Source organism: Pongo pygmaeus, chromosome 16, assembly GCF_028885625.2.
Source record: "Pongo pygmaeus isolate AG05252 chromosome 16, NHGRI_mPonPyg2-v2.0_pri, whole genome shotgun sequence".
Classification (NCBI taxonomy): domain Eukaryota; kingdom Metazoa; phylum Chordata; class Mammalia; order Primates; family Hominidae; genus Pongo; species Pongo pygmaeus.
In genome coordinates this window covers 97,523,505-97,539,867 of record NC_072389.2, presented here as the reverse complement: position 1 = coordinate 97,539,867, position 16,363 = coordinate 97,523,505, and the positions used below count along the sequence as shown (strand labels likewise).

Here is a 16,363-nt window from a genome sequence, read left to right as displayed (position 1 = left end):
GCCCTCCACAACCTTGAAAGCTACAGTGACCACAGACCCAGGAAAAGCCTCCTGTACCCCTGGAGAGAAGGGAAACTGGCGCTGACACCACAGCCAGCTGAGTTCCAGGGGGACAGCTCTAGTGGCTCTGTGGATCTACTTTAAACAATTCTCTGACCCAAAAGCCAACAAAGAGATTAATCAACCCCATTGTTTATTTTACAGGTTGGATCACCATAATTGAATCTTACATAATAAACACATATGGGTCCATGCTGCTTATAAATTTTCATCTTCATTAAGGCAATTCTTAGCAGAGTAAACACAAGACTTCAGGTGCTGTATTTTATAGCTTATATAATCAGCTGAGGGCAGCTCTCCCAATTTCAACCTGCTTATATTCAAGGTGGTAATTTCTCCTTCTAATCAGCTGAAGTTGGGAGACAAATTCAACAATTAGAAACAGCCTGCCTATTTTACATAAGCCTCTTGCAAAGGGGGTGAAAGACAATAGCCATTCCCATTAATATTTTACAGTAGTCTTTAAATGAAAAACATCATTGTGACACTTCTCCCTGCATCAACCTTGCAAGTGCAGAAATGGAGGTAAAAATAATCACTTCTAACTTCCTCAAATTCCTGTAGTTTTGTGAGCAGGGATTTAGCTTTCCTTCTATTATTTTCTCCAGAACTATTCGTTAAAAGCCTGATCAGCCCCTGCTCATTTCTTCACACTCTGCACAACTAGAAACTTAGGTATCAATGGACGGAGAGCCAGAACAGGCTTTAGAGCTACCAAGAAACAGATTCATTATCCAGAGACCCAAAAGTTGTCCCAAAGGACAACCTGGCAGAACAAATGTGGTAGTCACATCACTGACTATTGGGATGGGTTTATGGGCACAGCCTGTTCCCAGAATTTTCAGAGGGCAAAGATTTTAACAAAAACCAATGCTAAGGCTGAGATGAGTGGATCACTTGAGGTCAGGAGTTCGAGACCACCCTGGCCAACATGGTGAAACCCCGTCTCCACTAAAAAAAATACAAAAAATTAGCCGAGTGGTGGTACACGCCTGTAGTCCCAGCTACTGGGGAGGCTGAGGCAGGAGAATCGCTTGAACCCAGGAGGCAGAGGTTGCAGTGAGCTGAGATCATGCCACTGCACTCTAGCCTGGGCAACAGTGTGAGACTGTCTCAAAAAAAAAAATTAAAAATACAAAAATAAGACTTCACCATTACAGTCAGTAGGCTCTCTGAGTCCATCACCAGATAACTTAAAATACCACTTGGGCTATTACATCCACGAAAAGGAGAGTACTGAAGAGGCATGGCAGGGGTATTTATAAAGGAAATCATGAGGGCAAAGGGGAAAGATGAGTTCGCACTTCTTCCAGCCCCACCCGCCCCACCCCACTGAAAAAAGTAGGGCTTGGCAAGGCACCATGGCTCACACCTGTAATCCCAGCACTTTGGGAGGCCAAAGCAGGTGGATCACTTGAGTCCAGGAGTTCAAGACCAGCCTGGACAACATGGTGAAACCACCCCACACCCCATCTCTACAAAAAAAAAAAAATAAGAAAATTAGCCAGGCTTGGTGGTATGTGCCTGTAGTCCCAGCTACTTGGGAGGTTGAGGTGGGAGGATCATTTCAGCCTGGGGGGTCGAGCTGTGATCCTGCCACTGCACTGCAACCTGGACGAGGGAGCAAGACCCTGTCTCAAAACAACAACAACAACAACAACAAAAGTGGGGCTTATGGCAGCCTATGTTACCTTTTGCTTTTAAATATTTTCAGTGTGTCTTGACTAGGAGGAATAAGTGCAAATTTTGTCTAAGACCAGGAAAATACTAATGACCAACTATTCCGTGTTTAAAGAGGAATGCCCAGTCATATGGGAAATAACGAGGCTGGTAACACCGTTTCTACTAAACAGTCGAGATGCTAAGTCCTCAGTTAGTAAGGGCTTCCCTTTTCAGAGGCACTCAACTCAAAACCACAAAGAACCTAAATAAAGAAGTTGGGAGTCACCAACTGCTGAGGTTCTGTGCACATCCAAGGGAATGTTTCCAGTCTCTGTGTTGTCACTGGAACTCATGGATGAAGGCTCCCCAGGCTTGCTCACTCCACACCTGTGGCTGCACAAGATTCAGGGCTTTACACACAATTCCTCCCTCAGCAAAGTCATCAGAGTGACCCGGCTTTGGGGCTCTGAGGTCTTCTGAGTACAGATTCTCTCCTGAAGCCTGTGGCATTTGAAGGTGAATCTAAAAACTCACCTAAAACATACACTGCCACCTGATTCACTGAGAAAGGCCCAGTTCCTTCTCTATCCTTCACAAGGACAGGTGTGACCAGACTGGGGGCGGGAAGGCTGCTTCTAAGACTACAGATGGAACGGGAGTGGTGTTGTGCAGAAGGTATGTCCATAAGCTGAGATGGGTGAATCCATGGGACGGGAAACCAGATTGGAGGAACAGGTGCATTGTTTTGCTTATGAGAAACCTAAAAAAAGACCAAGCGTGGGGAAATGCCCACAGACCTGCTTGCCAGAGTCCACTTAATACTGCAAGAGAACACGAGGTGAAGGCAGCAGACAAGGCGTGAGACCTGAGCCCCTCTGGGCAACCAAGGCTGAGCTCTGTGAAGGCACGTTTTAAACAAGGCTGCCTGGAGGGCAGCATATGTCCATAACATATGTCCCTTTGTCCTCCCCCTCCTGACACCTCGGGCTCCCTTGAATCGGTCACTCAGCCTTTCCGCCAGTGAAGCAGAGCAAGCTTCAGGAGCCCAGATCACCAGTTTAGGAAACAGAAGCCTTGGCCTCACACAATATTCCAAATCCTCAGCTCCCTGGGAAGGGCTTTTGTTTGTGCTAATGTCAACGAGCAGGGTTATACCATTACTGTTAAAGCAACTGTGGAATACTGTACCCTATGAGAAGTACTCTATCACATGACTATTTGTTTAAACCTCACAACCATCTGTAAGATAAGCTCGATCATTATCCCCATTTTTCAGATGAGGCTATTGAGGCTCGGGTAAGTCAAGTTGCCAGGAGCTGGGAAGTAGCAAGTCTAAGTTCAAATCCAGGTCTTCCAACTCCAAGTCCAACATTCTTTCCACCTACCCTCAGCCTTCAGCACCCAGTGGCCACAGACCACAGCAAGAGATACTGAGGACCTCCCAAAGTGAAGCATCAGGGCACCTGCCCTGCCCAGCCAGTCCTGCCTCCCCTTTTTTAACCTCCTTCAAGTACGCATGGACTGTAAATGATCAACATGAATCACCATTCCTGCAGTGGGCTTCTCTCTCATGTGACTAATTTTTACAGCATCTTTAAGATGAAATGGATTCCTATATTTATAAGGGAATAAACAGAATTAGAAACTGATATTTAGCTTATTACTTGTCCTTAAAAACTTTTTACCTCCCAGACAAAAATGTTCATGTAGAATAGGAAACTACCTGAATATGCAATTCACCAAACCAAAATCAAAGTTTGATTGAAATAATTTTATTTCTCATTGGTTGGGGCTACATAGTTATTATGTTTGCAGTAAATATGCATAACCATATTATTATTAATAGTAATAGCTAATATTTCCTGGGCACTCACTATGTGCCAGATATTTTTCAAGGTGCTTTACATGTACTGACTCAGTTCATCCTCACAGCAAAACAGAGGGTGGGTACTATTAAAACCCCAGTCATAAAATGAAAAAGTGAGGTACAGAGAGGTTAAGTAAACAGCTCAAGGTCACAGAGCAGGTAAGGGGAGGCCATAGGCATGAATCCCAGTCTTCTGACACTCATCGAATAAGCGACAGCTGCCACAGACACTTGTCTTTCTCCACCTTGGAACTGTAATCATTTAACTTGGAGTTTTAACCGTTAAGCAATAATTTGTCTCACGCTAACACATAAACACTTAGGCTACATAAAATACAAGTGCCTTTGAATCACATCAATTCATTTATCCTATGAACCAAGGTCCATGATTCCACTGTTTTTCCTGTTTATATCTATTTTCCAGATACAGACATAGAAACCGAAAATAAAAATGAATTGAAAGAGCAAGGATGCTATCTTTCTGGCCTACAGGTTACCAAAGGCATTTCTGAGAGGCAAGAAAATACAGAGATTTTCTTCAGGGGAGAACGGTTCCAAATCCATGTGTCAACCATACAGTCAAAGTTACCATTGAAATGTCCCTTTGCACCTTCAGAAAGTATGGCATACAATATTCATTGTATGCAACGCTGTACACGAACACGTATGTAAATATGCAATGCATGCAGCAATGTACAGAATAGAGTACATATGCAAAAGAGAAGTACTTTGACTCCACTTTAGAGAAACATGCTTATTAAATGATGCATGTAGTGAAATCTGCGCAAGTTGGAACTAATGCCAGAGAAATGCAGCTAGCAGGGAGTTTTATTCTTCACTATTTCTGCATGAAATGCAGCTGTATCCTCATCATTTTTGCAATACTACCCTTGTTCATCCAGGCCAATCTGCTAAGAGAGTACAGTCCCTGATCAAGGCAGCACCTCAAAGTTTGCTTTTAGGTGTGCAAAATAAATTCACAGAGATCCTCTTGGTGAGGCTGCCTTTGCCCAGCAGTTCACCAATGACTTCGTGCAAGAAGAAGCCCATGCAGCGTAACAGAAAGCACGATTCCAGCAGCACACAAGATGAGCTGCAAATGCTGGGCAATTGATTAGCAAGGCGGTGCCACTGCAGAGAGGCCTCTCGGCGATCCTTTTCATAAGGTGTCTAAAATTGAATGAGGGGAAGAGTTAACAAAATGCAGGACAGAGCCCTCGCTCATTTTACAACTAATTCAGTTTCTTCTATTGTTAAATACACCAACAAAAACTCCCTCACAAAGATAAATACACAAACCTGGCTGAAAAGAATTTTCAGAAACACCTTTTTCCCTCAATAATTAATAACATTTTAAACCAAGCTATAAGGAAAAAAAAAACAACGTAATTTTATTTCTTACTACCTGGGGCTACATAGTAATTATGGAAATGGCAAGGAGTTTGTCACTTTGAGTAAGCATAAGTGTATAAAATAATTTGATTAAATAAAATACGGTTACCTTAGTCATCATAGTAATTTGACAAGCACTTTAAAAATGTCTCTCTCTGTTGAAAATGTCAACAGACAGTTTCCTCAGCTGTCTGCTTCTGGGTTGAATATGCAAAAACTCATCTTCGAAATGATGTTTCTTTAGGAAAAAAAAAAAGGAGTAACAAATCTAGCAGTTTCGCCTCACCCATTAATTGCAAGCCCACTTGACTGTTCTCAGACTGAAAGAAAAAGTGTGACTACAAAGCAGTGAGATAGAGCCTCATTAACCACACTCAGTCATCTATGTCATTATTTTGTCACCACAACCTCAAACTTATTTGTCTATAACTCTAAATAGGGAAATACCTACCCCTTGTTCACAGGAACTCCCTTTGTGCCCCACCCAGGAAACTAGACTGGCCTTTTTTCAGTTTTCAACCTGAGGAAATTCAAATGTATTTGTATGTATGCCTCAAACTAATCATCTAGAGGTGTCAGAGGTTTTAATTTCCTGTACACACCCTTATCTACTCCAGTCCTCAGTAATTTGATACCACACAGAAACCTCTATATGCAGGGCTACCTTCAGCGAGTGGCTTAAAACATTTTAGGGGGTCTCTGCAAAACACCAATAAGCTCACACAAAATGACTTTCTCCCCATGAGGTTCTCATATGCCTGCATCTTCTCCAACCAGTCCAAGACTTAAGCACATGTTACATCCTTGCAAACAGGACTGGAGCCACTCGAAACCAAAACCCAAGTAGAAGAAAATTAAATTGCATTCTCTGTTCCATACAAAATGACTATCAAACCGAGCAGGCCTCTCCTCTTATGCTGCAAAAATTATGTCATAGCCAGTCAGGAGGTTTAGGTGACTATGACGGAACATCCCTGTGACTATTGGCTTATCTGAAGCATGGTTTCCTGTTAAGACGTTTGTAACTGTAATAGATTTCAGAATCCACAGTTGGCCCAGGTTGCACCTGGGTTACTTTATCTAGATCACTGAGTCTGGCTTTCAGGATCAGTGTCTTTCTGTACTCCCTGACACCAAGGCAAAAGTTGCAGGCCCCCAGCCTAGCCTAACAATTGATGGCCTTCTTATATACAATACAGTTTTCCCTTGAGTTTCCTCCCTGGGCAGGTTCTTGGTGGAAAACAAACACATGCATACATACACACACACACACACAGACACACACACACATTTTCTCTCTCTCTCTCTCTCACACACACACACACACACACGAGTCCTCCTTCTCAAAGTTGCTTCTTAAATCACAGGCAACCTTCTGTTTGAGTTCTGCAGTTGGGAAGCCTACACTAGTGTCATTCAGGACACTGAGAAATCTGTCTTTTCAGAAAAAAATAAGGAAATTAAACTGCGAAATTTTAAGGCACCTGGGGAGATGAAATAAGAAGGTGGACTCTGGGAATCTAATAGGAAATAATGTCGTTGGCATAGAATTTGTAACCACCCTCCTCTCTGTGAAAGGGAGCATTGCTGGCACTGTCCCAAGGCAAGTCCTTCCTCAAGTATCTGGAAATGCCTCATTAGAGAGGCAGGCTGATTGCCAAGGTAAGGATCACATATAACGCACACTTAGCACGTGGACGCTGCCCTGTGGTCCCCTACAGACACAAGGTCTCAGGTTTCCTAAGAAAGCCATGATGAATTAAAAGAAAGAAATTTGCCTTTCCTGCAAACAGCCTGCAATATTTCATTCTCCAATTATCCACAGAGAAGTCTTGCATGGCTGAAGGAGCAAACTTTTTTTCCCCATCTCCCAAATAACAGATGAAGAGAAAACTCTGAAGTGGCCCAGAAGAGCAAAGCCCATAGCAAGCTGAGTCAGTCAACCCTGACAAGCCAACTATTTATTTTCATGAGGCTCCGATGGCAAGGCAAAGATGAGGGCAGCCGGGCAAAGCAGAGCCCTTACAGCCTTATGCCTCCACTCCTAGTAATCAAAATGAATTCAATTTCCTAGGCCTGTCCTCTCCTGGGCCTCCAGCTGCTTTCTGCAAGTCACCTGTTGACTCCTGTTACCCTACCCCACCCAACCAGGCTTTCCATCAGCGAAGGCTGGAAGTGCCAGGATGCCACCACCAGGTGGACCCAATTCCTCCTCTGCCTGCCATTGCCCTGTTCTGGGATTAAAGTCAACCTCCTGTCTCCTGGGGCCAGCCCTGCCTCCAGAAGTCCACCACTCCAGGAGTACTCGGCTTCTTAACTTTCTAAAGGAGCTAGGCCATTCATCTAGTTGCAGCCCGGCTTCATCTATTTGTCAAATCCTTAGATCACTGCAACCGAAAAATAGTAAGCCCACGCTTTTATCACTCCTAGGGTGAAAAGTTCCGCTGGTGTTTGCCACACATGAATAATGCACACTACTGAGCAAAATTGGTTTGAGGCAAACAAACCGTTAAACTGGAGGCAGCTGTTGATATACTAATTACCTCCTTCTAAACATAGACCCGGTTAGGTATTATGTACTTTGCATATGTCACAGTACAGACCCACATATATTTTATTAATGTGAATTTGCATCTCTGTAATACATGTACTTATTTAAATATTTTAACAGTCAAATTTCCCCTAAGGAAGTGCTGATAAACTGACGCCCAAAACACAATTATCCCCTATCCCTCAAATTCCAAGGGCCAATAGGTACTGTCTATAACTGCATATTATAACTATAGACACAATAAGTGTATTTTATAGAACAGAAAACAAGATATGCTTTTGACTACAGGGTTCACTTGCAGTCTCCAAGTTACGAATGCACAAGACAGAGACGGGGACGTAAACGCTTTTCGTCTCAGAATGAGCAACAGAAATGTATTTGATTTTCAAAAGCCCTGAAATTCTGTCACCCAGGAACAGAGCTGAGTTTGAAGACCCCCTCTCTCACAACCACCTAACTTACTCAACACCGGAGACCAAGCACTGCTTGTATTTCCCTTTAACAGTGAGCCCTGAGCCTTAAGAGATAGTTTATGAATGGTATACAGCCACCAGCGTCTGGCCCTCATTAACTTTACCCCAAGGCCAGGAATGAGGGATTAATCATAGCATCAGGATACGCGTGGTTCTATCTCTGAATGTGGTTATTCAATGGCCAAAATCTTGTCCAATTCTATCTCCATCAAACTTGCTCAGGAATACTCAAAGTCTATGACATTTGATTCCAGTTGTGGGTCAATAGCCAAGTAATGATTTAACAGTATAAACTCTAAAAAAAATTTTCCTGTTTAGACAGGACTGTACTTAGGTGTGGAAGCACGCTCTCTGGAACTCAAGTTGGGACCACCTGAGCAGGGGAGGCGAAAGCGACAAACTAGGTACCTGACAGTGCTGAGTCATTACAAGCTGTTTCCTCTGAAATGTTATGCACCCATGGGCCCTCTGAGCATTAACATCCCCTTTCTGGAGGCAAATAAAATACACGTTCATTGTGGAAAATGGTGCAACCTTCTGTGGGCGACAGACCACGATGAGGAATTTAGCACTAAGAGTGGATAGCAGGAACTACACAAACTCGCAGCTGCTCTCTAGGTACCGTAACTTTATCCCAGACGCTGAAAGAGGGCTATAGGGATACCGGGTGGGAATATTCCCCCTGCAGCCTCGGCTCAGGTCAGGGCCACGCTAGGGCGCATTTTACTCTAAGCTGTTATATCCCCCTGTAATTGGCGGATGTAGAAAGCGCCCGGAGAAAATGATGCATAATAGATTTGTTCTCGAGGAGGATGCAATGGAGTAGAGGACGCAGGATGCTAACTGGTTTTTCTTCCCATGTGCAGGTCACCTGAAAACCCCGATGCTTTCCTCTCCAAGGAGAACCCTGAACTCACCGTCTCGCTCCGCTCTTATGGGGGGAGAGGAACAGTTTCACGCCCACCTGCCCGCCGCCTCTCCTCCCCCGGCACCCCCTGCCCCAGCCGGGCGCGCGCGAGCTGCTACCGGCATCAACGGTCCCGCCCGCTACCCGCTCGCTGGCAGCCCCGGCCGGCAGCTCCCCCGGCGGCCGCCTCTGCACCACTCACCAACCTCCACGCCGGGCCGAGGTCATGCCCGCCTGCCCCCAGCGCCGGGCGGCCCCCTCCTCGGGCCAGGCGGCCGCTCGGGAGCCGGGCTGGGGAAGGGGCCCGCGGCGGAGTTGGCTCGGGGACTTACCAGGTAGGCGCCCACCGTGCCCTGCGCCAGCATCAGGGCGCACTCGGACACCAGGAAGATCTTGATGTTGGAAAAGCAGGACACCTTCTTTTTCTTTTTCTTGTTCCTCTGCGCCTCGTCCCCCTGCAGCTCGCCGCTCCGGCCGCCGCCCGACGAACCGCCCGGCTTCTTCCCCTGCATCCTTCCCCCGCCGCCGCCGCCGCCGCCGCTGCCGCTTTCCCGCTCGCCCCGGGTGTCGGGGCCGCTGCCGGGCGGGGGTGCGCGCCTCGAGGCTGCGTGCTGTCCCCGCCCCGGGCTCGCGGCGGCCGCCCCCGTCCTGCCGGGGCTGGAGAGGTGGAAGGCACAGCTCCTCGCCGCCGCCGCCGCGCTCGCCCCTTCCTCCTCCTCCTCCCCCGCCTCCGCCCTCCCCTGGCCTCCTCCTCCGGCTCCGGCTGTGCCAATCACAGGGGCTCCTCGCGCCGCCCGCCGCCGCCGCCGCTGCCTCGCCTCCCGCGGCCGCCCGCCGCTGCCATCGCCCGGTTCCCCTTGCCCGCCGGCCGCGCCTGCTCTCACCCCCTCAGCCCCAGCCCCAAGGCCTGGGCCTGGGCCGCCGCTGCGCGCCCTCGCCGAGCCGCTCCTCGCTGCCGGTGCGCCCCCGGGGAGGCACGGGAGGCGGGCTTGGGATGCGGAGGGCGGCCCGGCGGCCGAGGCTGGGAGGGTCCGGCTGCCGGGAGAACTGGGGAGACCTGGAGTCCTTGCGGAGTAAGAGGGGCGCCCCTGAGGGAGGGAGGCGGCGCCCGGCCCCTAGGTGGCGCTGCGGGGCACGGGGCCCCGCGGCGGAGACTGGCGGCTCTGCGCCGGGCGCGGAGATGGGGTGCGGAGGCGCCCCCGCGGGGCTGGGACCCGGCGCTCGGGAACCCGGGTGCCCAGGCCTCAGAGGGCAGGCTGTTCCCAGGAAGGGAGAATACTGAGTACCCAGGAAGGGCTTGGCGCGCGCTCTTCTCCGCCCGGGGATTTTTGGGGACAGATGTTGTGCTCTGGGGCTTGGGGAGGTGCCAGAGGTCAGAGCTGCTTGAGGCTTCTGCCGCCTGCCGGTTTCTGCCCCAGCTCTCCCCGGCCACATGGGGTGTTGAAAAGGCCCCAGACCGAAAGGACAGAAAGGGGAAGTTAGAGGAATACGTCGGGAGCCCCACGGACTGTTAGTGCCCCAGCCTCGGTGTCCAGGCGCTGCAAGATCGTCGCGGCCCCAGCAGGGGGCCTTGTCCGGCCCTTCATCCGCCCAGGGCCCCGCGGCTGGAGCGCGCAGGAAGCGGCCAGCCACAGGCCTGCTGGGTCCCCAGCCCTCCCCTGGCTCTGTGGCCCTGGCCACCATCCTCGGCCTTGACCTGAATGCCTGGCCCATGGCAGCCGCTCCTAATTACTCCCCAGTCTCACCGTTACCAAGGAGTGTGGGCCACAGGGCACTACCAATAGGATCTGCTAGTTCTCAACTGCAGCGTTTGGAAGCTGAGAGAAAAGCTCAGAGGACTGGACAGGTACCAGGAAACAGCACCTTCCACCTGGGCCATTGGGGAACTCAAGGAATCATTAAAAACGCTTTCCTTAATAATTGTGTCAAAGAAAATGACCCACTCTCCCAGGCTCCTGTGTCCAAATGCAGGCTGAACTTCAAAACTGAATAGCAATGAACCCTACCATATTTTTCCTTTCTCCCGAAGAACTTGAATGAGAATAGAGGGTGTAATGGCGGGGGTGTTGTTTTGCCATGGCATTTAAATATAAACTGCTTCATCCTTCTGTGGTTCCAGACGTGATCTCACCCAGGCTTGGTGTCGCTTTGAGATGCCCCCACCTTGTCTAGGCCACCTCCTATCTGAATTGCCTCCCCCCATACTTGAAGTCTCTTCCCGTTTTCCCCACTTCCTGAATCACTGGCCACACCATTCCCGGCCAGTCCTATAATGAGAATCCTTACTGCCCCCTCCTTTCTTCACCACACCCTCCCATCACTCAGAGCCAACTTTTCTGCAGGATCTTTATGTCCCCCTCTTTCCCTTCCCATCACTTTGCATCATGGGGTACCTCCCCACTTCCTCCTGAGAAGACCCTTGACAAGCTAGCTCCGTTCCCTGCCTCTGTGACGATAAGCTGCAAAGCTGAGCCGAGACTTTACTTGTCTATGAATGGTGACCCCATTGCTAATGAAATGTGCAGAGTGCGTTATAGTCTTCAACTCTTATTTACATTCTTTGTAATAACAAGAGCTAATGTTTACTGTGTGATTATTATGGCCAGACACCATTCTCAGTGCTTCACCCGCATTTACAATGTAATCCTCACAACGATCCTCTAAACCAGATACTATTATTAGCCTTGTTTTACAGATGAGACAACTGAGGCCTAGAAAGGTTAACCTGACCAATGTCACTTGTCTAGTAAATGGCAGGGCAAGTCTTTGAAAACCAGGATGTCTGCCATCATAGCCCAGGTTCTTTATAACTACATACGTATTATCTCATTTATCACCCAGTGTGGTTCATCTCATGGGGAGGCTGGGACTTATGTTGTTCCTCTTTTATAAAGCCAGAAAGGGACAAAACTTGCATCCATGTCCAGCCCTTTTTGTTCTTTTTTGTTTGTTTGTTTGTTTGTTTTGAGATGGAGTTTTGCTCTTGTTGCCCAGGCTGGAGTGCAATGGTGCGATCTCGGCCCATGGCAACCTCCGCCTCCCGGGTTTCAGCGATTCTCCTGCCTCAGCCTCTGGAGTAGCTGGAATTACAGACATGTGCCACAACGCCCGGCTAATTTTGTATTTTTAATAGAGACAGGGTTTCTTAATGTTGGTCAGGCTGGTCTCGAACTCTGACCTCAGGTGATCCACCTGCCTCAGCCTCCCAAAGTGCTGGGATTATAGGCATGAGCCACCACGCCCGGCCAGCCCTTTTTGTTCTGTTCCACAGTGCCTCATGTACAGACTGAGAAGGGCACAGGCTTTTTTTCAGCTTAACCATTTATTTTAGATTAAAAAATTAGCTGTCTTTAGAGAAATCACACACTTTTGCTGCCAGATAAAGGATTTCGGATTAGGGTTGTGGATTCTTCCTATAATTAATGGTAAGTAGCCATGAAAGTAATCCTGTGCCTGAAGCCTTAAGAATCATCAAAGTCAGCCTCAGGGAAATCAGGCTGCAGCCTCACAACAGTCAGAAAGAAGGCATTTAACAAGTTCAACTCCCTTCCTTCTTTGCTCATCCTTTATTTACTTGTAGATCAGGGCTCCAGGGATGATAAGGTGCGCTTATGAGCACCAGGTGCTTCTGCTTGGCATTCCCCTAGCCCCGTATGCAGACAGAGGAAGCAGCAGAAAAATAGTAAACATCCTTGTATCTGTACAGCACGTTAGTGCTTAGGAAGTACTTCTATGTCCTATATCTCAGCTGAAGCTTACAACAGGGAGAGCTGGTCTTATTAGCCCCTTTTTTTCTCAAAAGAAACAACAGCAGGTGGATTTTGGGAGCTCACTGCCAGCAAGTGGCAGGAATTGAGTCTACATTTGCCACCCCAAATTGGTGGGAGTGAGAGGTGAAGCCAGCTGGACTTCCTAGGTCGGATGGGGACTTGGAGAACTTTTCTTACAAGAGGATTGTAAAATGCACCAATCAGCACTCAGTAGCTAGCTAGAGGTTTGTAAAATGCACCAATCAGTGCTCTGTAAAAACGCACCAATCGGCTCTCTCTAGCTACCTAGAGGTTTGTAAAATGGACCAATCAGCACTCTGAAAAATGGACCAATCAGCAGGACATGAGCAGGGACAAATAAGGGAACAAAAGCTGCTCCACCCCCCCAACGCTGTGGAAGCTTTGTTCTTTCTCTCTTCACAATAAATCTTGCTGCTGCTCACTCTTTGGGTTCGTGCCACCTTTAAGAGCTGTAACAGTCACCGTGAAGGTCCGCAGCTTCATTCTTGAGGTCAGCGAGACCACGAACCCACAGGAAGGAGCCAACTCCTGACACAGGAGCACCGAGGAGGGAGAGAGGGAGGTAGAGGGGGTTTAACCCTTCCTTGAACTGCAGTGCCCCCTCCAACGAGCCTCTGAGATAGACGGTTGACACTCATGTGAGCAGCAAAGCCAACAACTTAAACCCCATTAAAGGCCTCAACTGGGCTTCCTTAAATGTGGCCTTGGAGAAATGCTGTAACCACCACTTCCATGGTAGGGCCTTTTTCATTCATCTCTCCCTCTAGTGGTGGATGGTGAATTTAGGAACAGGTCAGTATTATGAATGACTCTAGAACCTTTATGATTATTTTAGCCTCTCAACTACTTTCTGGACTAGATGACTTTTCAAGATGAAAATATTGCTAGCTAAAGCTGTGGTTCCCTGATTCCTTACTTTGTTGGCTACTAGAGGTATTCTAAACATTGAGAAGCCAAGTAATCTTAAAATCTGATGTAGGGAAGCAAAAAAGAAAGTGGGGTGACATGGGAAGATAAACTGGCTTTTGGTTCGTAAGATATTAATGAGCTATAGGTAAATGCTTAGTGATCAGGATTTGAAGAGCTTTTCTCCCTCATTTTAGAGAGGACCGTCTGTTCATTTTGGTAGGATTAACTATATGGTCGTGGAAAAAAACGACAATATCTTCCTCTGTTACTGGGCTGTGGAAGATTTCCCAGCAAGCAGCCTCAATGTAATTCAACACAATGAGAAATTGTTGTTCAAGTAATTCACATGAAGCATCTTTTGCCAGCTTCAATTTTGTTCACAGGCAAATACAAAGTTGAAAAATAAATGCAAAGAATGACTTCTGATTGTTACTGGGATGGAAAATAGATGCTTATATTCTCACCCCGTGAATTTTTTTTTTCTGAAAATGCACCAATCATATGTTGTGTCCAACCAAGCATAGAATTGGGGCTAGGCCAACTTCTTTGGCTTGAAACTAATATTTGGGCTGAGTTGAAGCTTATTTTCTTTTTCTCAGAGTTTTTCTCTCCCCACCCCCATTTTCCAATTAGCCTGGTCCATATGCCTTTCTACCAAATAGCCTCCGTTTGCTACTTACTATATTCATAGTTTCATATTGTAAATTATATCTCTTAATTTGAATGTGCCCTAAAGCTCAGCAAAGAAGTGAAAAGGATAAACATCAATGTAGATACAATTCTAAAAAATGGTGAATTCAAGTGGAGAAACAGAAGAAAGAAGAACATTAATGGAAATAGAAAGAATTGATATGAGAAAACCAGGGTTTTAGGAATCTGTTATATTTACAGAAAATGAGTTTTGAGGTAAAGGAGAAGGAATAGAGATAATAAACATTTCCCAATATTAGTACATTTGGGGAGATCATCGTTTGCTACTTCTGTTGATATGCATATGAATAGAATTTGTTTATCCACATAGACTGTTAGCTTCTTAAGGGTATAGAAAGTGTTTTACTTTAAAAATAAAGGATCGGCCAGGTGCAGTGGCTCACGCCTGTAATCCCAGCAGTTTGGGAGGCCAAGGCAGTTGGATCACCTGAGGTCAGGAGTTCAAGACCAGCCTGGCCAACATGGCAAAAACCGGTCTCTACTAAAAAGTACAAAAATTAGCTGGGCATGGTGGTGAGCACCTGTAATCCCAGCTACTCAGGAGGCTGAGGCAGGAGAATCGCTTGAACCCGGGAGGCAGAGGTTGCGGTGGGCCGAGATTGTGCCATTGCACTCCAGCCTGGGCGACAGAGCAAGACTCCGTCTCAAAATAATAATAACAATAATAATAAAAATAAAGGATCATTTGTTCTCCTCAGTGCCCACCAGGCTCGTGCCAAGAAGCTTAATACCTCTGATTAGGACAGAAGAGACCCAGAAGGTGTCAATGTTTATAGAAAAGTTCCTTCCAGGCATTCTCCCCAGGGACCCTCCTCTCCATCCACTGTGCAACTACACACACACCCTTCTTGCAGCAAAAATTGTACCCACGAGCCCTTTTCCCAGACACAATGTCTTTCGTCCTCTCTCTCAGAGGTGGGCTTTCCCAGCTTTGCTCCTGGTCTCTGAAAAACGCACACAAACCTTGATATTTGGAGAGTGGGTACTGCTATGGTAGGCAAATGACATGAGCCAGCACTGGAAACCAGTTGAAGGCCCAACAGCATTTCCACAAAGGAAGCATGAGGGATAGTGATTATATGTCAAGAGTATCATGAGTTCCAAGCTCAGCAGAAAGTGGTCACAGCTGTCTGCCCTCCTGAGGGGTAGTGGGTGCCAGGCCTGTGTACCTCAAGTGGGCATGGTGCAGTCAGTGCATTAACCCTTGGACTGATCAAAGAGGAAGAAGAGTTTCTGGAGAACATACAAGGAGGTCATGGAAAAAAAATCTCCAGGGTATAGAATGCCACTACAGAGAAAGAAAACCTAAATTAAGAGAATGGGTTATAGAGACATCATATACCCATGGGAGAAAGATAAAAAACCTCTGCTCAGGATACATTTGTTTCCTGCACCCTAGCTTCCTTACGCTGCCTCCTTGCCATTCCTGCAGGCATACTTCTCTCCCATACTACAGCAAGTAGGAGGGTTGAGGAGTGAAGAAACAGAACGAGAAGTCTGTCCAACCTTTGATGACCTGTTATGGGCAGAACTGTATCTCCCCCAAAATTCATATGTTTCGAACTCAACCCCTACCACCTCAGAATGTGACTATATTTGGAGACAGGGCCTTTAAAGAGGTAACCAAAGTGATACAAGCTCATATGGCTCCAATCCAATAGGACTATATCCTTATTAGAAGAGATCAGGACACAGATATACATAGAGAGATGACCACGAAAGGACACAGGTGGAAGGCAATTATCTGCAAGCAAAGGAGAGAGGCCTCAAAAGAAACCAAACCTGCCAACACCTTGATCTTGGTATTCTAGTCTTGAGAATGGTGAGAGAACACATTTCTGTTCTTTAAGACTCCCAGTCTGTAGTATTTTGTTAGGGCAGCCAGAGCAGACTAATATATAACCATAACCCTCTCCCAGCCCTTCACACACCTTATACTCCTTCTGTGCTTAATTACAGTTCCTTGAGCTCACCATGCGGTCTCCTCCTCTAAACACTTGCACAGGCTGTTCCTTCTGCTTGGAATGTCCTTCCTTCCCC

The 16,363-nt window shown here is 47.1% G+C and overlaps 1 protein-coding gene across 6 annotated transcripts in view; it reads right to left on the bottom strand.

Annotated features, from left to right (window-relative positions):
• SLCO3A1 (solute carrier organic anion transporter family member 3A1) overlaps positions 1-9,652 on the bottom strand; it is a 322,022-nt gene extending 312,370 nt beyond the window's left edge. For 2 of the 6 annotated variants that reach the window (XM_054450921.2, XM_054450920.2), the window contains exon 1: positions 9,245-9,652. In XM_054450921.2, coding sequence (XP_054306896.1) covers positions 9,245-9,424 — 180 coding nt within the window. In that variant the 5' untranslated portion in view covers positions 9,425-9,652. Of the gene's footprint in view, positions 1-5,090; positions 5,220-8,922; positions 9,011-9,244 lie in introns of those variants that run through there. The other 4 variants (XM_054450923.1, XM_054450924.1, XM_054450922.1 and 1 more) reach the window with 4 other exon arrangements.
• Positions 9,653-16,363: the final 6,711 nt, after the last annotated feature.